This window comes from Danio aesculapii, chromosome 14 (genome assembly GCF_903798145.1).
Source record: "Danio aesculapii chromosome 14, fDanAes4.1, whole genome shotgun sequence".
Taxonomy (NCBI): domain Eukaryota; kingdom Metazoa; phylum Chordata; class Actinopteri; order Cypriniformes; family Danionidae; genus Danio; species Danio aesculapii.
This window is the reverse complement of record NC_079448.1, coordinates 7,455,450-7,481,647: the sequence shown is the minus strand read 5'-3', so window position 1 is coordinate 7,481,647 and position 26,198 is coordinate 7,455,450. Positions and strand designations below refer to the sequence as shown.

Sequence of the window (26,198 nt, the reverse complement as noted above, 5' to 3'; positions counted from 1 at the left end):
AAAAAAAATAGAAATGTGCGCTAGCAAAATAAACATGGTAAATCTTTGATTTCAATCTTTTAAAATTGTTTTAAAAAGGTTTTTTTTTTGATGTCATGTGTGAAACTGAAAAAGCACATTTACATACAAAACATGGAAAAGGCAGCTCAGTGTGATGCAAACAATTCTGTGTGAATGACCCTCAGGCTAGTTTGAGGTTATTCTTTGGCTGTAATAATGACTTGTTTCTCCAAAAATACACTGAGGTGTTACTTTCCTCTCTGCAGGTGTTTCAAAGCGCTACGAATGTGCTAACTTTGGAGAGCAGGGTATCACAGTGGGCTGCTGGGACTTGTACAGACACGATATCGACTGTCAGTGGATTGACATCACGGACGTTACACCAGGAAACTACATTCTGCAGGTAACTATGCTTATTCAACTCTATTTTCATCATCTAGATAGCACGCTAGCAGCAAAGACTGTTACATGAGCAGGCTTTGGTCCCGCAGGACCCCATTGTCTGGGCTTTTCACCAGTCAAAAAAAGTCTTACTTCTGCCCTCTAGTGGTGGAGATGTTTCACAGCGCTCACCATCACCTCCAGGCATGCAAGAGTTAGGATACTAATAGGATTTGGTTTGATTAATGATGTAATAAACCTTAAGTACACACAGCAGGGGGTGGGAGGAAGGGTTTTACACAGAAAAAAACCCCACCCGGATTACGATTAACCAACAAAAAGACTTTGTCGTGATTACTTGGAGCCACACTTATGTTCTGATGACGTTTGATTATAATTATACAGTCTTGCTCTCTTTCTTTCTCAGGTCATAATAAATCCCAACTTTGAGGTCGCTGAGAGCGACTTCACCAACAATGCCATGCGGTGCAACTGCAAATACGACGGCCATCGTGTCTGGTTGCATAAATGTCATCTCGGTGAGATGGGTTGTTGTTCTGTGGGTCCTTTTAGACCTGTCTGTTTCTATTAACCATGACATGCTTGCTTAATCAGATATTTTAGATGAGAACTGCATTAAGGGGCCATTTATTCAACAGTTTTGATGCATTTGGACTGTTGATTTACACAAAAGTAATGCTAATTTAAATTTTCAATGAAATTGGGCGATTTAAAATTAGCATATAGTGTCAGACAACATGCTTTGAAGTGACAACATATATCTAGTTCTTCTGTTTTTAGAAATATATAGCTTTAAAAAAATGCCATTTACTAAAATAGGTGTTTATTACAGGTTAAGCTATTTTCTTTTTAATTTAAAAGAGCTGTAATTTATTGAACGATGCTCGAGACAGTCACACCATAGAGCAGGCTTGAGATTTGGCTCAAAAAAGTAATAACAGCAGTTTTTTATTAAAGACAGATTAAAGTTAAACAATTTGCTGCGTTTTAGATGTTCTCAATACTAATTATATTTACTTTTGTCATGTGTGACTGAAAATGCATTGTTATGCCAACAACCCACATGTGTGTTGAGCTGCACAGTATATCGTTTTAGCATCGATATCACAACATGATCATTCGTAATAGTCACATCACAAGTATATGCAATGTTGAGTCTGGATGATAATTGATCATTTTGCAATTGTTTTTATAATTCTCAGTATTAATAAACCATTAACTAAGACTTTTAGCTTAATAACGCTAAATTAAGTTTTCAATGGAATTGGCCGATTTAAAATGAGCAAATATTTTGTTACAATTATCACTATTAAGACTTTTCGCTTAATAAACGACTATTTTGCTGCTTATTAATAATCATTAAGGTAGTAGTAGGGTTTATGTATTGGGTGTGCTAATGATGTTTAACAAAGGTGTCAAATCCAGTTCCTGGAGGGCCGCAGCTCTGCATTTATTTGACAGTTTTGATGCATTTAGGCTGTTGATTTACACAAAAGTAATGCTAATTCAAGTTTTCAATGAAATTGGCCAGTTTAAAATTAGCATATAGTGTCAGACAACATGCTTTTAAGTGACAACATATGTCTAGTTCTTATGTTTTTAGAAATATATAGCTTTTAAAAAATGCCATTAACTAAAATAGGTGTTTATTACAGGTTTCGCTATTTTCTTTTTAATTTAAAACAGCTGTAATTTATTGAACGATGCTCGAGACAGTCACACCATAGAGCAGGCTTGAGATTTGGCTCAAAAAAGTAATAACAGCAGTTTTTTATAAGAAGAAGTCCATTAAAGACAGATTAAAGTTAAACAATTTGCTGCATTTTAGATGTTCTCAATACTAATTATATTTACTTTTGTCATGTGTGACTGAAAATGCATTGTTATGCCAACAACCCACATGTGTGTAGGGCTGCACAGTATATAGTTTTAGCGTCAATATCCCAACGTGATCATTCGTAATAGTCACATCACAAGTATATGCAATGTTGAGTCTGGATGATAATTGATCATTTTGCAATTGTTTTTATAATTCTCAGTATTAATAAACCATTAACTAAGACTTTTAGCTTAATAACGCTAAATTAAGTTTTCAATGGAATTGGCCGATTTAAAATGAGCAAATATTTTGTTACAATTATCACTATTAAGACTGTTCGCTTAATAAACGACTATTTTGCTGCTTATTAATAATCATTAAGGTAGTAGTAGGGTTTATGTATTGGGTGTGCTAATGATGTTTAACACAGGTGTCAAATCCAGTTCCTGGAGGGCCGCAGCTCTGCATTTATTCAACAGTTTTGATGCATTTGGGCTGTTCATTTACACAAAAGTAATGCTAATTCAAGTTTTCAATGAAATTGGGCGATTTAAAATTAGCATATAGTGTCAGACATGCTTTTAAGTGACAACATATATCTAGTTGTTTTGTTTTTAGAAATATATAGCTTTAAAAAAAATGCCATTTACTAAAATAGGTGTTTATTACTGGTTAAGCTATTTTCTTTTTAATTTAAAACAGCTGTAATTTATTGAACGATGCTCGAGACAGTCACACCATAGAGCAGGCTTGAGATTTGGCTCAAAAAAGTAATAACAGCAGTTTTTTTATAAGAAGAATTCCAATAAAGACAGATTAAAGTTAAACAATTGTTGTAAACAAATGTTCTCAATACTAATTATATTTACTTTTGTCATGTGTGACTGAAAATGCAGTGTTATGCCAACAACCCACATGTGTGTAGGGCTGCACAGTATATAGTTTTAGCATCGATATCACAACATGATCATTCGTAATAGTCACATCACAAGTATTTGCAATTGTTTTTATAATTCTCAGTATTAATAAACTAAGACTTTTAGCTTAATAAAGCTAAATTAAGTTTTCAATGGAATTGGCCGATTTAAAATGAGCAAATATTTTGTTACAATTCTCACTATTAATAAACCATTAACTAAGACTTTTCGCTTAATAAATGACTATTTTGCTGCTTATTAATAATCATTAAGGTAGAAGTAGGGTTCATGTATTGGCTATGCTAATGATGTTTAACACAGGTGTCAAATCCAGTTCCTGGAGGGCCGCAGCTCTGCATTTATTTGACAGTTTTGATGCATTTGGGCTGTTGATTTACACAAAAGTAATGCTAATTTAAGTTTTCAATGAAATTGGTCGTTCATATTTACTTTCGTCATTTGTGATTGAAAATACAATGTAATGCCAACAGCCCCACATGTTTTTTATTTTTATCAAACTTCATTTTGTTACAATTCTTACTATTAAACCATTAACTAATACTTTTACCTTATTAAATGACTAATTTGCTGCTTATCCACTTGTCAAATCATGACGTATGGATATACAGTTTCCAGGTCCAAGCCACTACACGTTTGAATTTTGTTTATTACCACTACCATCATTGCTTTTAGTCATATTTAAGCCCACACAGAATCTGGGCGCACAGAAATTAGAAGATTTTTAGCCCATTCTTATGTCTATTTACTTGTACAAATTTATATTTAATCTATTTTTAAATTAATTTCTGTAATATTTTTGACTGATATGACATGTTTGCTCACCAAATATGTGGATTTAATTGGATTTGCATTGTAAACATTAAACTAAAGTTTAAAAAAAATTTCAGCTTTATTTCATATATAACATTTTTTGTTACGATACAAAATCATTAAAATCAAAAAATGTCCACAGATTCTGTCTGGCCCTAGTTATATTTTACATTAAAGCAAATTTCCTACATAATATTATGGTGTACACAACAGTCTCTGTACTTGCTGCATCACAGACACCAATATTTGAACTATTTATAAAAAATGTATCTCTTGCTGGCTATAGGATATTAGGCATGCACATATATATAGCGATCATGATTTTCGAAAGTTTTACAGCACTTTGCAAACATTTATTTTTACTAATTGTTGAGCCTTTCCGTACAGTTTGATAGAGTACTTGGACCCGGAAGCTGCTTCGTGTGACATCAGACTTAAGCTGATTAATCAGTAGGGTTTCAGTATTGGGTAGGTTAATGATGTAGAATTAGATCATACTTTATAAGTGCTAATAAACTGCTAACATCGTATTAATAGGCAAGTAATAATTAGTTAATAGTGGGAATTTGCACTCAAAAATATTTTGTTTTCTGTTTTTCTGTTTAACAGAGACTTTTTCCAACACATTTCTAATAACTGGTTTATTTTATATTTGCCATGACAGTAAATAATATTTGACTAGGTATTTTTCAAGACACTTCTATAGAGCTTAAAGTGACATTTAAAGGTTAATTAACTAACTAGGCAGGTTAGGGTAATTAGGGTATTGTGATGGTTTGTTCTGTAGACAATCGGAAAAAAATATATAGCTTAAAGGGGCTAATAATTTTGACCTTAAAATGTTTTTTTAAAAAATTTAAAACTGCTTTTATTCTAGCTGAAATAAAAAAATGAGACTTTCTCCAGAAGAAAAAATATTATCAGATATACTGTGAAAATTTCCTTGCTGTTAAACATCATTTGGGAAATATTTAAGACAATGTCTGATTTTAATACATCATTATCATATACACAAACCCTTCAGTTGTCATTATTATGCCATTTAAACTTAAATTTACTTATTAATTAACTTATTTGTGTTTTGTTTAGGTGATTCTTTCAGCGAGGAGGCAGAGAAAGAGTTTGAACAGTATCCCGGGCAGCTCAACAACAAGATCTCCTAACATTTCCTTGTATAAACACCCCAGGGAACCGCAACAACTGCGTGGCTCTGGACAAAGACAAACTTTAATCACTCAATGCTACTAGTCTTTCTCATTTGAATCCATTGCTACCATGGGCCAATCACATGCTGTGTCATGCGAACTTTACTTTTAGATTAGATCATCAGAAATGATCACGCAAGCCGAGGACTTCCGGCTAAACAAGAGCTGTGATTGTGGCTTATGCCAATGCAAATGAAAAAGAGGAAGACAGTGGCTATAACACTTCCCCCTTTGTGTATGTGTTGAAGTATGAACACCATTCAGTCTGAAACACCAGTTAATTTTAAGACGCATCAAGAAAGTTCTTTTTTTCAGTGTTTACAGACGACTGCAAAAAATCTTTAATATATGTGCATATGTTGATGCCCTGGAATGATTCTTGTCTGCTTTCGTGTGTACATTTGTATATTTCTGGAATGTCCTGTAATCATGTTTGTAAAATATACAATCCTACACTTTTAAAAAAAAATTGTCAATGCTTCTTATAGCCTACTTTATAATCTAAAATAAAAATATATATTGAGATATTTATGAAAATGTTCATTCCCTCTTTTAAAGAGTAACTCTTATGTGCTGTTGGGGATGTTTTCATCCACTCTGGGGTGATTGAGTCTTCATTTGGCCACAACTTTTTATGCGTTTTAATGATTTTTGGTGACAAATTTTGTTTTGACACATATTTACTACCCTTTTGTTATGTTCGGGATAAAAAAAAAACAGTAAATTTAACTGTTGTAAAAATGCATCAGATAAATTTTATTTTATTTTTTTTGCATAAATGTTTACCGCAGTAATTCTGATCACCTCGGTCCTGATCAAAGCTACAAAATTCTTAGTAGTTTTCTAAGTAAATTACAGGATTTTAACTTTTTAATTGCCAAATTCGTAAATGATGTCACTGATTTGGTGGAAAAAAAAATACACAAAATGACGTATTTTCAATATAAAAAGTAATTGTGGACTGGATTTTATTTTTTACCTTTTATCAGTCTTGTACATGTAAAACAGCATTGCCTTTGATGCATTGTTTGTGATTGATTTTATTTTATTTTCTCTCTAACATTAGAACCACATTTTTTTGATTGCAAAACCACGACACCATATAATATTTTTGATCGTTTGTTTTTCCCTGTTGTGAAGAGGTAAAATTTGTAATATTTGCTGTTGATCATCAGTTGGCATAATTAACGTTTTAAATAGTGCAAAAAAAAAAAAAAGCTTAGTTTCTGGATTTTATATGGCAAAAACAGCCGCCAACTGTACATTAGGGAGAAAAAAAAATAAATAAATCTAACAATGCATCAAAGCCAGTGTTGTTTCTAATCTTTCACATGCCCAAGACTGTGATAAAAGGAAAATAAATCCAGTCCACAATTATATATATTTATTTATATATATATATATATATATATATATATATATATATATATATATATATATATATATATATATTTTTTTTTTTTTTTTTCCCCACCAAATGAGTGACATCATTGGTAAACTTGGCAATTAAAGAATTAAAACCTGTAATTTTAAAAAACATTCAGTAGTTTTGATCAGGACTGATTAACAGATTTGTGCAAAAAAATAAATATAAAATTAAAATATTAATCTGATGCATTTTTACAGCAGTTTAATTCAGGGGATGTGTTCATCCCTAACATAACAAAAGGGTAAATTTGAACAGCAAGGATTAATTTAAATATCCAAAATGTTTTTACTAAGGGATTGAAAAACAACCTCAGCATAAAGTTGATTAGATTATATTGAGTGCCAAATAGAATTTGACAAATGAGATAGAGAACATGGTTTGCTTTTCAGATGCCAACAAAATGTTAAATGCACATGTGTTATGGAAGATGCACTCTGAAAACTCTTGAAAACAAAATGTTTGCTTTGCAGCCAATATAATATTTCACATTCTTTCATGACAGTACTTGTTTTAATAAAAAGCAATATGGCATAAATGTGAATTAATGTTACCTAGATCAGTGGTTCAGAAAGTGGGGCTCACCAGACAATGAGGGTGCTTTGTGATGTTCAAAAATCTCATGTGTCATTAAACTATTAAAATTACCATGTTTGATCCATTACCTACAGAAGATAAAAATAGTATATAATTGTTACTATTTGATTACGAACCCTTGGGTTATTAACACAGCAATAGATTAGTTGCAGCAGATTGATTTTATGGCACAATTGTCAACTTTGACACCTTTGCGGCACTTATACATTAATAAAGGCCACGACTGAACAGAGGACGGATCTCAAAGCAGAGGTCTCCAATTAAACAAAATAGTCTTGTGCTGTAAACATTGTGCCCACCATTCTCAAACTGAGGCTAATATTAAATTGAAAGAATGACTATAAAAAAAAATAATAATAACTGTCGTTAAGACTGTTGCATTTCTTTTGTTCTCAATAAGCTTGTTTACATAGTTCCTATTGGGGTGTGTGTGTGTGTGTGTGTGTAATGTTTTTAACCACATCTCTGAGGATAGTTGGGGGGGGGTAAAATGTTAGTGAACCCCGGACCTAGATATATTACATTGACCATGTTAGCGTCTTTGGGGAACTTGGTTTACCATTTAAAAAAAAAAAAAAAAAAAAAAAAAAAAAAAAAAAAAAAACCCACGTACCTTTTACTGGTTTAAAATCAGTTCGAGCTTTTCCAGCACATCATAATTGTATTGTGAATTTAATTCATAAACTACATTAGATATGATTTGTAGAGTTAAAAAAAAATAAATAAAAAATACCAAATGCAGGAAAAAAATAAATAAATATAAAAAAAAAAAAAAAAAAAAAAAATTAACCCATTTAGGAAGAAATTTAAAATCACTTACCATACTTTAAAGGCTAGATTAAAAGAATTTAATTCCCAGCACCCTTTAGAACCCTAAATTTGACTTGTACACAGTAGAAAGACAAGTAAAGCAGTTAAGTTCTTACGTTTCTTTTATTAACATGAAAAGGAACTGAAGGTTAAGTGACAGTAAATGCAGTACGAAAAAACAAAGGTGACAAGATTTGAAAGGGAAAACAAGATGGAACAAACTGGTTAATTTAAGCGAGCTCCTCTTCTCCCTCCTCCTCAAACTCTCCCTCCTCCTCGGCGGTGGCATCCTGGTACTGCTGGTACTCAGACACCAGGTCGTTCATGTTGCTCTCGGCCTCAGTGAACTCCATCTCATCCATACCCTCTCCGGTGTACCAATGCAGGAAAGCCTTGCGCCTGAACATAGCTGTGAACTGCTCTGAGATGCGCTTGAACAGCTCCTGGATGGCAGTGCTGTTGCCGATGAAGGTGGCGGCCATCTTGAGGCCTCGTGGTGGAATGTCGCAGACGGCGGTCTTGACGTTGTTGGGGATCCATTCCACAAAGTAGCTGCTGTTCTTGTTCTGGACATTGAGCATCTGCTCATCCACCTCCTTCATGGACATGCGACCACGGAAGACGGCGGCGACCGTCAGATAGCGGCCATGACGTGGGTCGCAGGCAGCCATCATGTTTTTGGCATCGAACATCTGCTGGGTGAGTTCGGGAACGGTAAGTGCACGGTACTGCTGGCTTCCTCTGCTAGTCAGAGGAGCGAAACCAGGCATGAAGAAGTGCAGTCGGGGGAAGGGCACCATGTTGACCGCCAGTTTACGGAGATCGGCGTTCAACTGGCCTGGAAACCTCAAGCAAGTGGTCACACCGCTCATGGTGGCAGAGACAAGATGGTTGAGGTCTCCGTATGTGGGGGTTGTGAGTTTGAGCGTGCGGAAGCAGATATCGTACAGGGCCTCGTTATCAATACAATAGGTCTCGTCTGTGTTTTCTACCAGCTGATGGACGGACAGTGTGGCGTTGTAGGGCTCAACCACAGTGTCTGAGACTTTAGGAGAGGGCACCACGCTGAAGGTGTTCATGATACGGTCGGGATACTCCTCGCGGATTTTGCTAATGAGGAGAGTACCCATACCAGACCCCGTACCTCCACCCAGAGAATGAGTGAGCTGGAAGCCTTGCAGACAGTCACAGCTCTCAGCCTCTTTTCGAACCACATCGAGAACGGAATCAACCAGTTCAGCTCCTTCAGTGTAGTGGCCCTTGGCCCAGTTGTTTCCAGCACCACTCTGGCCTATCAGAAGAAATTTAGGAGTTCAGTTAATCGATATAACATCTACATCTAATAAGAAAAGAGAACATTAGAATTCAGTTCCTCTGGAAGTGTAAAGTTACACGTTTTGTTTAATAGAAGGCTAGATAAAATGATTAATGAATTGTTGTTGTTTTTCTTTTTATGTGAAAATGGAAACTGTATATTAAAAAAAAAAAAAAACAGTTTCCAACCACAAATGTAAAAAGCTGGGGTTATTTCACCAAATGTGGCTTTAACGTTAAAATATTGGTATTTTCTAAATCTAAAAACTTTAAAAATAAAAAAAAAAACACAAGTGATTTAGTTATGAATGGATTACCAAAACTAAATCTGAAAAGACGTTCACTCAAAACATATCCATAGAAAATCCAGAACCTGAGATTTCATATGGTTTTAATATGGTCTTCATTGCTGTAGATCTATATCAGGTCACAATCTGCCATTCAAATTTTGTTCTGTGCAAATGCAGGATCCATTGTATTCAAATGAGATGTTCTGCAGCAGTCAACATTTGAGGTGGATCATAACCCTTCATCAAATAAGTCAAATTATTTAACATCCATTCTAGTCCTAGGACAATTTTGAAATTTGTATAATTTATCGATTTAACTACTGTAGTTTACCTCAATTTAAAAAATAAACATTGTTCTAGTTTCATACTCGGGGTTTTTCTTTGGGTAAAGTTAAAAAATTGCTACCGAAAACACTAAATTACCAAATGAATTATTTAAAAAGGCTATTATTGAATGTAGTTAAACATGTCCAGAGCATAACTTGGGGTCTGTCAGTAGCTGATGTTTGTCAAGAGGAGATGGCACAATTTGATAATTGGCCAGCTCAATTCTGTATGCAAAGAAAAACCTTGATACTGATTAAGGGCTCTTTACACAGGAGTGAAAAATTAAAAAGGTAAATACCGAACACAAAGTTGTCTGGTCTGAAGATCTGACCAAATGGACCAGACCTCACGGAGTCCATTGTACCAGGCTCCAAATCCACCAGTACGGCACGTGGAACATACTTCCCACCTATTAAAAAAAAAAAAAAAGTGTTTAAATTTTAAAAATAGTAATAAAACAATTGGGGAATTGGTAATTAACAATATAGATATGCATAATTAAACTATTCATAGATTTCTGCTCACCTGTGGCTTCATTATAATAAACATTAATTCGGTCCAGCTGAAGGTCACTGTCGCCATGGTAACTGCCTGTTGGGTCAATTCCATGCTCGTCACTAATGACTTCCCAGAACTGAAATATGATGGATTCAAGAGGAGGAAAAAACAAACATGTTAATGCTTGTATTTTCTTTAAATCAGAAAACACCGAGTCTACAAATTAAAGCGACAGATTCTGTTAAAAATCAGGTTAATCCTACATTGAATGACTGGCGCTTCCCGTTATATGGGCTTGTAAAATGGAGTTTGCCAAGTCACCGGGGCCATTTTACGCCACCCGAGAGCTTAAAGAAAAATCGCAGGAATCACAGTGCCACTATAGTCTCGAATAGTAAGCAAAGATATTACTCAATTGTTCGACAAGAGTCGAATTTGCACTATGCATGAGGCCAGGGGGAAACATGCGTCATGATATTAGCGTTCCCGCACTTTTCCACATACACTGAACCAGATACAACCGGCCACATTACGACACGTGATTCTTTCGTGCGAATCGATTCATTCGAACGGTTGGTTCTCGTCAGTTCGATTGAGTCACTGATATCATGCGGTCCAGTTGCAACCGCGGTAGAACGAGACTCGGCTCTACCAAACAATCTAAAAAGAGTCGATTCGCTTGCGAATCAGACTCTACGCCGGTCAGGCGCGGCCAACACCCTAAAACTAACGCATTGTTTCACCATTAGTTCATTCAAACCATGATGAATTCAATACAATCATCGCTTTCTGTAATATAATCCAACCATTTTCCGTCGATTACAAACAGGCTTCAAATGCTATTTATTTAAGAACTTGTTGCGGGTGAAATTAAAAGGAGCACTTTCAGACAAAACGTTTAGTCAAACATGTTTTTATTCATAAATAGTAAAATGACGAACGCCACATTCAAGTCAAACATCAGATTTATTAACCAGTTTTAAATACTCCAGAGTGTGGTTCTAAAACAAGCAAGGATTAACGTCAACCTTCCACCAAAAAAAAACTAAATCTTAACAAGATAACGATTGAATATTGAAATTTGTTCATTTCCTACCTTGGCACCAATCTGGTTGCCGCACTGTCCAGCCTGTAAATGCACGATCTCCCTCATTGTTGCTTATTTGCTTGGTCGAAAACACACTGTTACTGAACAAACCCCGTCAAACAGAAAACCCTCGACAATGAGGTCGTAATTCGAGATGTGCTCCTACTTATTTAGTCTGGAGAAATCACCTACATTTCCATGCTACTCATTGGTTGCAGTATGACGTCTCCTGCGGTCTCATTGGCTCTTTCACATGCTGAATTGGTTCGTATAGGCGAAGGCATCTCTAGACAGCCTACAGTCATTGGCTAGAAGGGCGGTTATAACGGCTCTTCGACATTCAAAAGGCTTATCTGAAAAAAAATCAAAACGTTTTTGTGTTGACGAGGGAGGGGCTGCACTGGTATTTTTCAAAACGTATTTGTACAAACCGATCTTAACCCATTTTAACAGCTTAATCCTTTCATTTGCCTTTCTTATGACCACTACAAGCTCATAATTTATGGCAGCAATAATGAAATAAAGCCTCCGACAGGTTTACAGTTTGTGTAAATGACAATTTTCTGTTGTGTACCCGAACATTTGTCAATTCTTTTATAAACCACTCTTGGTACAAAAATAAGAGTTGGAATGATTAAACTATTTCCTCACAACTTCATTTAATTCACAAAATTGACACTGAATCATCTTGAATCGTACATATCCACTGCACATATTTGTAATTGTTCATATCTATCTGCATACTTCTGATTATTAATAGCAGCCTGTACATATATTCATTTATTGTAAATCCCTGTTCATAGTTAACACAACCTGTATATAATGTTCATAGTAGACATGGGACGAAAACCGTTTTCAATGTATACTGCAGTTTGGAAAAGTCAAGGTTTTAAAATCGTCAAAATTTCCTGCAATACCGTTCCTAAGGTATATGTGTACGATTTTTTATTTACTTTTTTTTTCTAAGACAACAGTATCTCCAGCAGAAAACATGAGATGCCATTTTAAATTGTAAAAAAAAATGTTTTTGAAATAAATGAAGACAGCAGAAGTCAATAACTCATTTGAATTTTTTACATAGCTACTGTTAAAAAATATTTTAAATGTTGCTCAAAATGAAATATATTGTGCCTAAAAGGGAAAAAGTGTGTTTTCCCTGCTGAAAAAGCCAGCTTAAACCAGCCTAGGTTGGTTGGCTGGTTTTAGCTGGTTGACCAGCCTGGTTTTAGAGGGGTTTTGGCCATTTCCAGCCTGGTTTTAGCTGGTCAGACTGGAAAATGACCAGCTAAATCCAACTAAAACCAGCTTAACCAGCCTGGTTTAAGCTAGACATAGCTGGTTTTGGCTGGTCAAGCTGGTTTTAGTTTGATTTAGCTGGTCATTTTCCAGCCTGACCAGCTAAGACCAGGCTGGAAATGGCAGGAAACCAGCCTGAAAATGGCCAAAACCCCTCTAAAACCAGGCTGGTCGACCAGCTAAAACCAGCCAACCAGCCTAGGCTGGTTTAAGCTGTTTTTTTTCAGTAGGGAATTTTTACCCAGACATTTAAAAATATATATATTTTATACTCGTAATCACAATACCCTGAAACTGTGATTTTTATCCAAGGTTATCATACCATCAGAATCTTACACCAGCACATGCCTAGTTCATAGTACATCCATCTATAAATATTACCCATATTTTTTCTATAATTGCACTTTATATTTACTTACACTATAGAACTTGCTGCTATCGCACTCCTGGTTAGACCTAAACTGCATTTTGTTGCCTTGTATACGTGTAATGACAATAATCTAATAAAAAAAAATTGACATGAATGCGTATCACAAAAATATCAGACACAATAAGAGCACTTCAGCATTTCTATGTTCTTTAATGTCTTTAAAAGCTGATATTGCATCAACACGTATCCTTAACAACATAATAAACCTCAAGATATCGCACTGCCACCTCTCCGAGCTCTTATTCTCTACCCAAAGACCTTATAAAAATAATATGAAGAGTGCCAAGGTCACTGGGTCCTAATACAAATTGTTTACCAAAATAATTGTTTTCTGTTGCAGAGAGAAATCATAAAAAGACATGCATGATTGCCATGCAAGAAGATTAACAAAGAAACAAAACAAAACAAAAAAAACGAGAAAGGAAACAATCCAGTCTTCTCTCTGCATGTGTGGTGAACACAATGGTTGTATCATTCTGGGTCAACTCGATCATTTTGTCTGCGTGGATTTTGCGTAAAGCAGCTGTCTTTCCTAAACAATTCATCAGGTGTGTCTTTGTCCATGGTCATAGATCGTCCTCTTTGTTCAGTCCATGTTTTTCAATGTACCGTCTGCGGGTGGGGTGAACAGAAAGAAAAAGACTCAGATTACTCAACAAATAAAGATACTTTAGTTTTAATACAATTTCAATAGCAATAATTGATCTGAATTCTAGTTTTGAAATGTAAATTCTCTCTATAAAGATATAACTTCTTTATAATACCAAATAAACCATTAAAGACAGAGTTGTTGTGAGTTTTGAGGTTAATTGACTGCTTTTTCCATTTGCATTAATTCAAATTATTATTAAAATAAATCATGGCTGTGCCTGAGGGCATGGGCAGCTGATTCTTGTCTTATCAGTCAGTGATTCTGGAGGCAGTGTTTGTGCACAAAGGCACCTTGTAAAATGCATTACAGACAAAACGTGATGATTTAATCATGTATAACAAAACAGAGATTTTAAGCAATATTTGCTAATACTAATATCTTGCTAAAAATGCCATAAGAAGTGTAAAATGTTAGTCAAAACTTACATTCACACAAAAAAATGACACTCAAACTGTGCTTTGACACTTTATTTTTTAAGCGCGAGTGCCAGAAACGGAACACACAGAATTGTGAGATATCGAAGACATCCCACGATAAGGCTCCCTTTGAAATTCGATGAGAAGCAGGTACATTCTGAGACAGGAAGTGAAGCAGAATTTGGATTTGGATGTGCCTTGACGCCTCGCCACACTGGAATTTTAAAGCTTTCAGAATGCAGCCCATGTTGAAAAGTGAAACTCACGCAGGAAAACTCATGATGGTGTATAGACTTTTAGCTCCTCAAAATACTTAACTATCTGCATATATATGCATATCACTCCACCGATTGTGTAGAATTGACTTCATAGGATTGAAGTTCTTGACTGTAGTTCATTAAAACATTACACACTCTTGTACCTTTACCTCTTCGTCTGATATTCATATACCTCTTTCTTCCTTCATTATTCTTAAGGATTTCATTTTAAATTCCTTTGGTAAAGATACTCCAGAAATGAAAAAGTGAGCAGGCACTATGAATTGCTAAATGCTAAAAATATCAGGCAATGTTTACAGTGGTCCCTCACTATAACGCGGTTCACCTTTCATGTGAATTTTTTGTGTGCAATTTGATAAGCTTTTTTTACAGCACATTGTGTTCTGCATCCTGATTGGCTGTAGATCTTTGTCAATCAATCTCCACCATGCAGTTTTCTCCACAATGTCGACGAGATGTTCTGCACCTTCAAAGGCACCTGCGGTAGCACCCAAAAGGCAGAGAAAGATGCTAACCATCACACAAAAAGTTGGACTACTGGACATGCTAATGGAAAGTAGAAGTTACGTGGCTGTAGGGCACCATTACTGAATAAATGAATCTTCTGGATGTTAATTCGGTTTTACAGCCTTAAAACATCTATAATAATTGAAAAAAATAAAGCTGACTACTTAGCGGATTTCACCTATTGCGGGTTCTTTTTATAAAGTAACTCCCTTGATTAACGAGGGACCACTGTATATCTATAAATCTATATTAAACACATAATTTTCAAAGTCTGCGTGAATCAGAAGTTGCTGAGACTTTTATTCCAGTATGTTGATGTACTTGTATTTAAAACAGAACATCGAGTTGGGGGCGGGGCTTACTTTTTGTGCGTACTTTTTGTGCGTCATTCCCTCATAGCAAACTTAAACGTCCTGTGAAGTGCTTTAAAATGTGCATTTTTATTTGATGTTTGCTGTAATCTCAACCAAAACACAAACAGAGGGCGGGACATAGTGTAACTCCTCCCCTTTTATAAAACCTGCCAATAGTGTTTTTTTATCACTGCCTTGCCGGTGAGAGTGGTTGAGATCAAATGAAAAGTGATGAAAAGCATCCTGAAGGGGGTGGAGCATGTCAGATACTAGAGAGCATTTGATTGGCTATGATTTGATGAGAAACTCGAGTATGAAGTGACATGAATAAAACCGTTGATCCATTGAGGCAGAAGTGACAAACTACAAGCTTTACATGTTCATATCAGTTTTATATCTTCTAAATCTTCACTGTTTTGGAGCACACTAGCTTGTAGATATCTTAAAAACTAATAATGGTGAACCTAACATCTAAAAAACTTTATTTTAATTTCATGGGGCCTTTATTTTTATTAATATGCAGGTGTTATGGAAACCCTCAGGTTGACGTCAACAGAAGGGCTGGTGCTCCAAACGCAGAAGCAAATGAGCAGATTTTGGTTGAAGATTACCACAACATACAAATACTTAAGCTGATTAACTTGCACTGATTATTAATTCACTTTAAGAATATTAATGTGAGCTAGCAGGCCTTAAAATATAAGTGTAGTGATTTAAAAACAATTACCTTCTTGCATATTCATATAAGGCTTCTTTTCTCTCCTGTAGAGACATGTGTCTGTCTATGGGTGATCTCCCGAACGATTTGGCAGCTGGCTGTTGAATAAAGAATACAGACACATTTATATAAATATCCTGTGAGACAAAAGGCTTCAAAGGTGCTATTTATAGGTAAACTCTCTAATATAGGCCATGCAGGGAGGAGGCCATTACATAATTTACATCAAAACAGTTTGTTTTTTGTGCTGCAATGAAAAATACAACACACTTTTTAGAAAATATGAACAATTTAGAACAATATGGGAGGAAACAAACTTGCTAAAGAAATGATTAAGTTTCTCCAGGATTATTTCAATGGGTGATGTGAGAGTACCTTTAAATTAGGTGAGGAGACCATTGCAGATGGTGTGGAGGAAGCTGCTGCTTTCCCTGGACCCGAAGGCATTGCCGCAGCAGCTTCTGAGTTGAACTGGTCAGTTCGCTCCAGCAGGTTGGTTATGGTTGTGTCCACACAGTTGGTCTGTACTGTACACAGACAAATAAAAGCAGTTACCAAACCAAATCTACACTAGCTGAAACTGCATCGCTTGAAGGGATAGTTCACCCAAAGTTGAAAACTGTCAACACTAGCTATGTTTACATCCAAGGATAGTAATAGATGTATGCAGAATATTGCATAAAACATCACGGAATAAAGCAGTGTTTCCATCCAATGAGTAAAAGAGTACAAAATCGTCACTTCTTGATAAACTAGCGACAAATATCAAAAACAAAAATGGAATTTGCTGCGGTAGGAGAAGCCACTGTGGGCCTTTTTTCTTATATAATAAATTACTTGTGCCTGAGTAGTTGAAGGCGAAACGCAATGAACGTGTGGTGGATTTTAAAGATGCTTAAGACAGTTCTGGAGGTAACGACATTGAACCACTTTGACGATGGACTTTGTCCAAAAGGGTTTTTAGAATGACTAAAACAACATTTTAGAGGTTTTACAATGTGCTTGCTCCGCTGATTTGTACATTAATGCCATCCCATTGCACCCATTTTTGTAATCACATGATCTGTTAAAGCAAAATCACATGACTTTTTTAATGTGCATGTTGTAGTTGTAATTTTATTTGATAAATGTGTAGTTTATGCACAATTTCTCTTTTCGGAAAAGTTTATCCTATGTGCGTATTCAAAATTTATGCGAATGCGTTCCCATTAAGTTTCTTTTAATGCTATATTCCAAAACGCTTACAAAAATGGGTGTATGATAAGCTATCTACTCTCTTTCTTCTGCTAAACACAAGAGAATATATTTGAAGAAAGCTGTCAACCGCCAACCACTGTCTTCCATAGTATTGATTTTTCCTGCTATGAAAGTCAATATGTAGTGAGTGGGGCGGGGCCTAGAGCTGTGAGAGTGGTACAAGGCTGGTGGTGTGAGTGTAATGGCTCGTTTCCACTGACTGGTACGGTACGGTTTGGTACGGGTCACTTTTATCAGGCTTGCGTTTCCACTAACAAGGGTACCCTTTTGGTGGGCGTGGTGTATGACAAAGTTTCAGTCGACGTCATTCTAGCTCGAGGAAATGTCTACAATAAAGCTGTACGGGTCGCTCACATATCATATGAGAAGCACTTCTCACAAAACAGATGCTTCATTCACATAAATACTTGTGTAGAAATGTTTATTACTAACCTTTAAATGAACATGAGGTGATTATAACTGCAGATCAAAGACAGTGCGAAACAGCCTACTGTAACGTCTGTAATTATATTAAATAACTAACTAAATGAACATATATGAACACATACAGACCCTTACAGTCTCCGATATGTGACCAACTACAGAAGAACTACATATAGCAAAACAACACAAAATATAGCCTACAGTCAGTGAAAACCTCTCATCTGTGTCTGTAATCTTCAGCAGCACATGTAGCCTCTGTTAGACAGTAATTCCGTCATTACTGGTTCATATTAGTCCAAAAGGTGAAGATAATAAGTTAGTTATACATGACATTTTGTTCATGTTTGCTGAAAAATAATGTGCTTTTTTTCCGGCTTTTCCTTAGTTTTTTCGCGCTTCACCCTCGCGTTTGTCAGTGTCTGACAGGATCGGGTTTCAAAACCTCGTCAATAATCAAGCGCAGGTTATTATCATCAGCTCTAGAAGTTTGTTATTTCAGATATAATGTTAGGCGCGCGGCGAGCGCTAGCAAGAAAGCGAAACCGCTCGTGCCTCAGACTGGCTCGCAAAAAACTATGGGGCACAGGGTAAATCTGCTCTTCTTCTTGCATTTGTGGCTGTTCATCCAGAGGACGACAAGGCTTGTTTGAGCCCAGATCGACCATGGATCGTTATTATATGTATTTATAATTCCGCTATAATCTCTCGCTGTGTATTTCAAACATGGCGGTTTTTTTGTTTTCATTCTGGCTTGTTGCGTAAGCAAATGACGTACCTCTGTAAACCAATAGCGTTCAGCTGCGCGTGTGGCTCCGCCTTTTGGTACCCTTTCTCGTGTTTGGTACCCTTTCGAAAGGGTGACGAAAAAGTGGTACGGTACGGTACGCTTTTTGACAGTGGAAACGGCCATAAAAGCGTACCAAACCGAACCGTACCGTACCACTCAGTGGAAACGGGCCATTAAATGGTCACCTGTATGCGCCACCTGTCTCGAGTCTCATGAAGGAGCTCTGGAAACTTAAATGGAGGAGACAGCAGTGGAAGACGAGAGAGGAAAACCAGGCCTGGAGACTTTACTTTCAGTTCGACGGTAGTCAACACAAGGGATCGCCGCTGCCAGTTTGTTTTAACTTTATTTTCATTATTAAAATTATTCAAAGTTTGCCCACCTTCTTCTTTGCAATGCACATCATGATTTTGCCAAATATGATGCGATCCTGGATTAACATCCATGTTGATCCTGGAACATCATTTTTGTTTGAAAATGTAATCTATACCTATTCCCTACCCCTAAACCCAACCATAGCTGTAAATTATTTCCAAAATCACAGGGGAATAATAGTTGAATAACAATCATGTGGAAGTACATAAACTTAACTGTAAGCCTAAACTTAACATAAACTGTAAATGTATCCCTTAATTCTGATTAGCTGATTGGAATGTAGTTCCAGGATCAACATTGATGTTAATATAGGAAGATGTACTACTTGGTGAATTTACATTGGCGCTTCCCGATGGCCAGGAAGCCATCGCCTTCAATGAATCTGATGCTAAAGTCCATGAGAAAATCTAAATTTGCAATGTTTATTTGTCAGCGCACATGAATGAATCCAAATAAATAATGAATCTGTTGTTAAGTAAGGTTAATTAAGGTTGTTAAGTTAATTAAAGTTGTTAAGCAAGGTTAATTAGGGTTAACAATCTTCAATCAAAGTCTGATGATTTGCTTCTGCGTTTGGAGTGGATGTAGTTATAAGATTAACCATGTTCCTCGTATGGCCCATTTACACGGGGCGTCAGCGCTTCCCATTCATTTTGAATGGGTGACGTCAATCATTGTCGAACTGAATTGTGCATCCTTGGTGCCACTTCAGTTGGGAATTTCTCAACTTTTCAAGCGCCAATGGAAGTGTCAGCCAATCAGATCGCTTTATGCAAATATCCCAGCTCAATCAGTAGCTGATTGCAGGCTAATTTTATTTGCTGACGCTGCTAGGACGACTTCAGACACGCCCTCCTTCAAGCGTTGACACTGAAGCCGCGTGTGAATCAGGCATTACCATTGGTTTGCCAAAAGTGAATGATGCACAAAAAAGCCCCACCCCCAACTTAATACTCCATTTCAGTTGGAAGTACATCAACATACTGAAAAAAAAGTCTCAGTATATACACAAACTTAAACAAATTATTCAAATCTGCAATGCATTATGGGAGAAACACATACGCAAGTCTCTGGTGATGACCGATACTGGGACGTCCGGCAGCACTTCTTTCACCTGCTGCACCAAACGTGCTATCCGTGAGTCTTCGACACTTGTGCCCAGGAAACCCTGTGCCACTGTGCGAGGTCTGGCACCCAAATCTGAAGGCAAAAATACAGTTTGACGTTTCACACCAGAAGACCGAATGCATCGACTATACTGATCGAATCATCATAGTTTCATTTCTCACCATTGAATCCGTTCTTACTTGAATGTGCAGTCTGAGAGGCGCTGTGTCTTTTTCTTTTGATGTGTTCGGCTTTGTCTGCTTTGGTGATCTGCGTTGAGATCACACCCAGCTCGGTGGCCAGAAGCTGATGGGAAAACACACAATGGACATTACGACAAACCACACCAAACAAGTCAGAGCTTTGAACTGGACAATACATGCATCTGAAGGTTATGAGGATGAAAAGCCATGTGAGCGGACAATAAGATAATGGTTTGTTTAAACAATGTTATTCATCCATGTGTGACATTAGTAGAAAAATGGTTTTACATCCATTTAATTTCAAGGCATATCAGAGAGCATTCACTGCTACAGAAGCAAGGCTTGTGAACTTTCAACAGACTGTAAGCTCAGTATAGGTAAAAACACTTACATGTCTGTTTCTGGAGGAGCAAACAAATTATGTTGTACCATTTTTTTGGTGTGTGAAATTGGACTAAAACGGTGGTCCTCAATCACCGGTCTGCACAAGAAATCATTAAAGAATTAAGTTTTTTTGTTATCTGAGTCTAATCGAGTTTTTTTATTTAGAAAAATCTTTTATTTTGAAAAATAACCGTACTCTCTCACTAACATCTCGGTCATTAGAGCGCCCAAATCTAACCCAAAAGCAGCAAAATGAGTAAGAAACAGACGTATTTTTTAAAGTTCCTTTGTGAAGCAGAAAAGGCCCAGTGAAGGACCTGCAAACTGCCAAGGAATGGATCCGCAACCCATTTGTCAAACATAGCAGGTGAATTCAGCATGTCTGTGCAGGAAGATCAACCGATGGAGATCGCAAATGACTGCGTTTGCATATGGTGTCTTTTCTGGAGTTTGTGCAAGTTTGTTATTTCCAATGGAGGTACGCAGCTTGCGCTTGATCGGGCAGTTCAACTGGGTGCGTCTGAAAGGTGGGAGTGCACCACAAGAACTCACAGATCAGCTTCAGCTTGTATGGAATATACAGTTGTAGCCAGAATTCATTTTGTTTAACGGAGAGAATACTTTTTTTTAACACATTTCTAAACATAATAGTTTTAATAACTCATCTACAATAACTGATTTATTTTTGTCATGATGAGAGCAAGTAATATTTTACTAGATATTTTTATGACATTTCTATACAGCATAAAGTGACATTTAAAGGCTTAACTAGGTTAATTAGGTTAACTAGGCAGGTTAGGGTAATTAGGCAAGTTATTGTATAACGATAGTTTGTTCTTTAGACTATCGAAAAAATATATAGCTTAAAGGCGCTAATAATATTGGTTTCTAAAAAATTAAAAACTGCTTTTATTCTAGCCGAAATAAAACAAATAAAACTTTCTCCACAAGAAAAAATATTATCAGACGTACTGTGAAAATTTCCTTGCTAGGTTAAACATCATTTGGGAAATATTAAAACAAGAAAAAAAAAAATCAAAGGGAGGCTAATAATTCTAACTTCAACTGTACATATTTTGGTATTTCGATGGACTGATTATCTCAGACACAGAACACCCAAACTCTGCAGTGCTTAGTAATTTTCTCCATAAGTAAAACTTGTATCAGAGTGACAGCAATGTTTTGTCAGCTTGTCATCTTCTGAGAAAACAGTTAATGGTCACCTAGCAACCTACAAAACACCCAACACCCCCGATTTTGCAACACTAGATTTTAATAAATAAATTTTTTTTATTAAATCCAGTTGGGTTCCAGAAGTAAAACTGTATCTTCTGCATTTTTAACAACTGATAAAGCTTAAGTCAGACTTATTTGAGCTCCCATCAATTAAAATTTCATTTTAAAAAGGCAGTGTAAGTGTAATTGCACACTGAATCTAAAATTTTCGTCTGTAATTTTTGCACATTACAAAAAAAACTTGACCTCACGTTGTGTCAATCGTATTGACACACTGCCATCTAAACTTTTGTCTGTCATCAAAGAATTCAAAGCGGGTTGGGTTTTATTCAGTTTTTTCGCATTTGAAATATCCCTTTGAGAGGTGTTTGACAGTTCAGAGTCATCATACAATCGTAAAGCAAAATGCTAACACTTGAGTCTTCAGCACAGATAATTTTATGACAAACACAGTGCATAATATGTGACAGATTGTGGCAGAGACTTATGAACCCCTATATGCTGGATTCTGTGACTGGCGCACCTCTCCCTGCTGCTGTTTGGGGTCGCGTGTGTGTGTGCCCATACATTTGACGTACTGCCCACAGACATTATAATCACCTTATGGTCCACTTCGGTCAGTTACTCTTATGTCAACGCGGCCACCATCTATTATTCTGCCTGTAAATACTGCCAGTCTCTGTTCAAGATTTGTTTACCTACGTAAACGTGTGAAGTTTCACAAGCAATGTATCAAAATTCCACTGATTTCCTGAAAGAAACGTTGCTTTTGGGGATAATCCAGCGCAGCTCTTAGATATTGAGCTGAATTCTCATTTTAGTATTGAATGAACACAATATGTAGCATATCCCTCTTTCTTTTTCTTCTTTGAAGAAGAGAGAGGAGAACAATATTTCAATGCTTAAATTGACTCCAAAATGTTTTGAGATTTTTCAGAATGGATTAATTAATACACATCAGACTTTTTAAAATATCAACACGAAAAAACGCATACAAAAATTTCCGACTTCAGTGTGCAAAGATGTTAAGTAAGTAAATAAATAAATAAGTAAATAAGGATGTTTTACCCCTTGGACTTTGCTGGCAAATTCTTGATGTGTTTCACCATCTTCTTTAGACAATGGTGGAAGCCATCTGAATGAGAGCATTGCAGAACAATTACTCAGAAACTCATCACAAAATGATCAAGAACATTTAATTATCCATCTATTAAGACATTGTTGCTTCTTATTCTTACTTCATTCACTCCACATTACATTTACATCATGTAACTGCCAACATCACAAATAACTAAACATTTACTGAACAAACATTTAGGCAAAATAATAAAAACAATTATTTAACAACAAACTATGCAATTCAAGACTAAAACAGAAACCTCTGCTCTTTTAAGCTGCATGCGTAACAATCCTGAGGCTAATAAAACACTAAGAAGCTTCATTATTGTCGTATTACCAGTGCTGATCTGTCGAGAGCAGCAATAGGGGATTGTACGTTTAAAATACTGCCACTGGACAAAGGAGAGACTGTAATATGTAGTACCTTACATGGTACACTGTGAACGGTACAAAAAAGGTCCACAGCAGCTCCCTCAGCCATGAAGATTCTGGTGTACTCTGATAAAAAGAAACAGAGAAAGAGCTTTTATAACGTTGCAGATGCTAGTGTTGAACACAATCATGTGCTTGTTGATGACTTATTACTGAAGCGATCTTTAGCATTCATAACATAAGCAGGCCATTCAGTAACCCTCATGGTATTACCATCACAGACATGAACACATTAACATATGACCGCCTGCATTTACCTTAAACAGCCATCCAGTTTTCAGCAGATGTTTTTGTATGCAAATCAGGTAAGCAAATCCAAAACGCAGGTCATTTACATATGAAAGATTTAAAGCTACAGTGGCGTGATTTATGTTTTGAATCTGTGAAGATATTATGAGCACTTAAAGCAACTATGATTATATTTAATGCTGTAAATGCTGGAAAATTTTTAAAAAATAACAATAAAAACGGTCAGATTTGGGTAATTTTATTATCCCTGTCATACTACATGATAATATACTCCAGGCGATGAACCAATTAGAAGTTATATGACGTTTATAGGTCCAGTGAAGTGCTTTGAAATGTGCATTTCTTTCCATGTCTGACGTAATCTCAACCGAAACACGAAGAGGGTGGAGCATAGTGTAGCTCCTCCCCTTTTTATAAAACAGCCAGTAGAGTTTTGCATTATCACTGCTCTGCCAGTGAAAGTGGATGAGCTCAAGTGCATCAAATGTGAAGCATCTTGAAGAGGGCGGGCATGTCAGATACTAGAGAGCTTTTGATTGGTCACGATTTGATGAGAAACTGTTGATCCATTTAGGCGGAAGTGACAAACTACAAGCTTTACATCTTCTGAACATGAATTTTGTCACGGTTTTGGAGCACACTAGCTTATAAATATCCTAAAAACGAACAATTCTGATACTAACATCTGAAAAACTTCATCTTAATTTGATAGAACTTTTAAAGGAATTTGAATTTGGACAAATAGGATTGCACAGTCTGTTTGACAACCCAAATGGAAAAAAAAGGAAGCTGCATAATTATAAATCAAGTGTTTTAAGAAAACATCCTGTCATTGTTTTCATTATGTGCCTTGTAAGGATGTGACATAATGCAGGGTTTTCTTAAACTGGGGTTTTCAAATGGTTAAAATGGTTAAATGGAAACAAGGAAAACTGTCTAAAATGTATTGATAAATATCATATTTGGAGGTCTGGGATGTCAAAAAGAAAGAACACCCTTATGTAATACTGCAGCGAGTAGAGTAGATCATATACACAACTCCAATGTTCACCAAAAACTAAATAAAACCATTTTGTAATGCAGTAATAGGACCAAGAGGTCACTATTATCCAATCTGTTGACCTTTGACAGTCCTTCGTTCTATTGCACTGTGAATCACTTATTATCAGTGCTGCTATAAATACCGTCCTGATGAGCCACGCTCACACAAAGACCCTCTTGTGTGTATTAACAGGAACTCGAGGCTAAAAAAAAAAACAGCTCTAGACTTGCCTGATTATTTTTCAGACACATTTAAACGTCTGTGCAGCATTTATATACACACTACTGATTATATACGCATTTCAAGGCACAGTAAATTCGCCACTAGAGGGTGCATTTTCACAATAAACAAAAGCACAGTTTGATGACGCCATCACAGAGTATGAAATCGTGGGAGTTGTCATCTTCATTACATCCTACAGGACTCCTGTAGAAATAATGTTCATGGATTTACACTACCAGACAAAAGTCTTGTCGTTGATCCCAGTTGTAAAAGCAACAAATAAGAACTTGACTTCTAGTTGATCATTTGGAAAAGTGGCAGAAGGTAGATTTTTCTGATGAATCATCTGTTGAACTGCATCCCAATCATCAGAAATACTGCAGAAGACCTATTTGAAACAGCATGCACCCAAGATTCTCACAGAAATCAGTCAAGTTTGGTGAAGGAAAAATCATGGTTTGGGGTTACATTCAGTATGGGGGCGTGCAAGAGATCTGCAGCGTGGATGGCAACATCAACAGCCTGAGGTATCAAGACATTTGTGCTGCCCGTTACATTACAAACCACAGGAGAGATCAAATTCTTCAGCAGGATAGCGCAAAGAAGGTCAAGGTGCTCCAGGATTGGCCAGCCCAGTCACCAGATTTGAACATTATTGAGCATGTCTGGGGTAAGATGAAGGAGGAGGAATTGAAGATGAATCCAAAGAATCTTGATGAACTCTGGGAGTCCTGCAAGAATACTTTATTCGCCATTTCAGATGACTTCTTTAATAAGTTATTTGAGTCATTGCAGAGATGTATGGATGCAGTCCTCCAAGCTCATGGGAGTCATGCACAATATTAATTCTTTTTCCACTGCACCATGACTGTATATTCAATACTGTACATCACTACAACAAGACTTTTGTTTAAGCAAAGTCAAAAATCAAGGCATGATCATATTTTATTTTGGTAAAAGAAGTGTAATCTAGAGGCCTTTACCTTTCATATCCGTCACCTCCGATACCAAATGATCAACTAGAAGTCGTTATTATTTGTTTGTTCCTAAAACTTGGATAGGCGCCAAAACTTTTGCCAGGAAGTGTATTCAGTTATTGTGTTTCTTAGTTGTGCTCATACTTTGTTTTAATGTGCATTTTCAAAATTGATGCACATCTTGGTGTTCCCATTTTGTCTTGGTGTTCATT

At 36.3% G+C, this 26,198-nt stretch overlaps 3 protein-coding genes across 6 annotated transcripts in view; 1 reads left to right on the top strand and 2 right to left on the bottom strand.

The window, feature by feature from the left end:
• The window catches only part of loxl3a (lysyl oxidase-like 3a), a 50,691-nt gene extending 45,008 nt beyond the window's left edge, over positions 1-5,683 (top strand). Inside the window, exons 13-15 of one of the 3 annotated variants that reach the window (XM_056471898.1) lie at positions 267-403; positions 809-920; positions 5,059-5,683. In XM_056471898.1, coding sequence (XP_056327873.1) covers positions 267-403; positions 809-920; positions 5,059-5,132 — 323 coding nt within the window. In that variant the 3' untranslated portion in view covers positions 5,133-5,683. The remainder of the gene's footprint in view (positions 1-266; positions 404-808; positions 921-5,058) is intronic. The other 2 variants (XM_056471897.1, XM_056471896.1) reach the window with 2 other exon arrangements.
• A 2,428-nt stretch (positions 5,684-8,111) lies between these two features.
• Positions 8,112-11,677, bottom strand: tubb4b (tubulin, beta 4B class IVb). The gene is made up of 4 exons (XM_056471749.1): positions 11,533-11,677; positions 10,464-10,572; positions 10,237-10,347; positions 8,112-9,298 (listed from the first exon to the last, which is right to left on the bottom strand). Exons 1-4 carry the CDS (start codon positions 11,587-11,589, stop codon positions 8,238-8,240), a joined length of 1,338 nt encoding a protein of 445 aa, XP_056327724.1. The 5' UTR covers positions 11,590-11,677; the 3' UTR covers positions 8,112-8,237.
• A 1,702-nt stretch (positions 11,678-13,379) lies between these two features.
• The window catches only part of aup1 (AUP1 lipid droplet regulating VLDL assembly factor), a 23,455-nt gene continuing 10,636 nt past the window's right edge, over positions 13,380-26,198 (bottom strand). The window contains exons 6-12 of one of the 2 annotated variants that reach the window (XM_056472423.1): positions 23,489-23,562; positions 23,014-23,080; positions 20,305-20,428; positions 20,078-20,215; positions 16,549-16,700; positions 16,183-16,271; positions 13,380-13,861 (exon numbers count right to left, since the gene is read on the bottom strand). In XM_056472423.1, the coding sequence (XP_056328398.1) occupies positions 13,816-13,861; positions 16,183-16,271; positions 16,549-16,700; positions 20,078-20,215; positions 20,305-20,428; positions 23,014-23,080; positions 23,489-23,562 (690 nt within the window). In that variant the 3' untranslated portion in view covers positions 13,380-13,815. The remainder of the gene's footprint in view (positions 13,862-16,182; positions 16,272-16,548; positions 16,701-20,077; positions 20,216-20,304; positions 20,429-23,013; positions 23,081-23,488; positions 23,563-26,198) is intronic. The other variant, XM_056472425.1, reaches the window with a different exon arrangement.

Bases quoted from the DNA above. Each gene is read 5' to 3' on its own strand.
- tubb4b (XM_056471749.1), bottom strand. From the start codon at position 11,589: ATGAGGGAGATCGTGCATTTACAGGCTGGACAGTGCGGCAACCAGATT. The intron at 10,348-10,463 runs GTGAGCAGAAAT...TTTTTTTAATAG, and splicing joins TTATTATAATGAAGCCACAG to GTGGGAAGTATGTTCCACGT. The intron at 9,299-10,236 runs GTATTTACCTTT...TTCTTCTGATAG, and splicing joins ACCAGACAACTTTGTGTTCG to GCCAGAGTGGTGCTGGAAAC.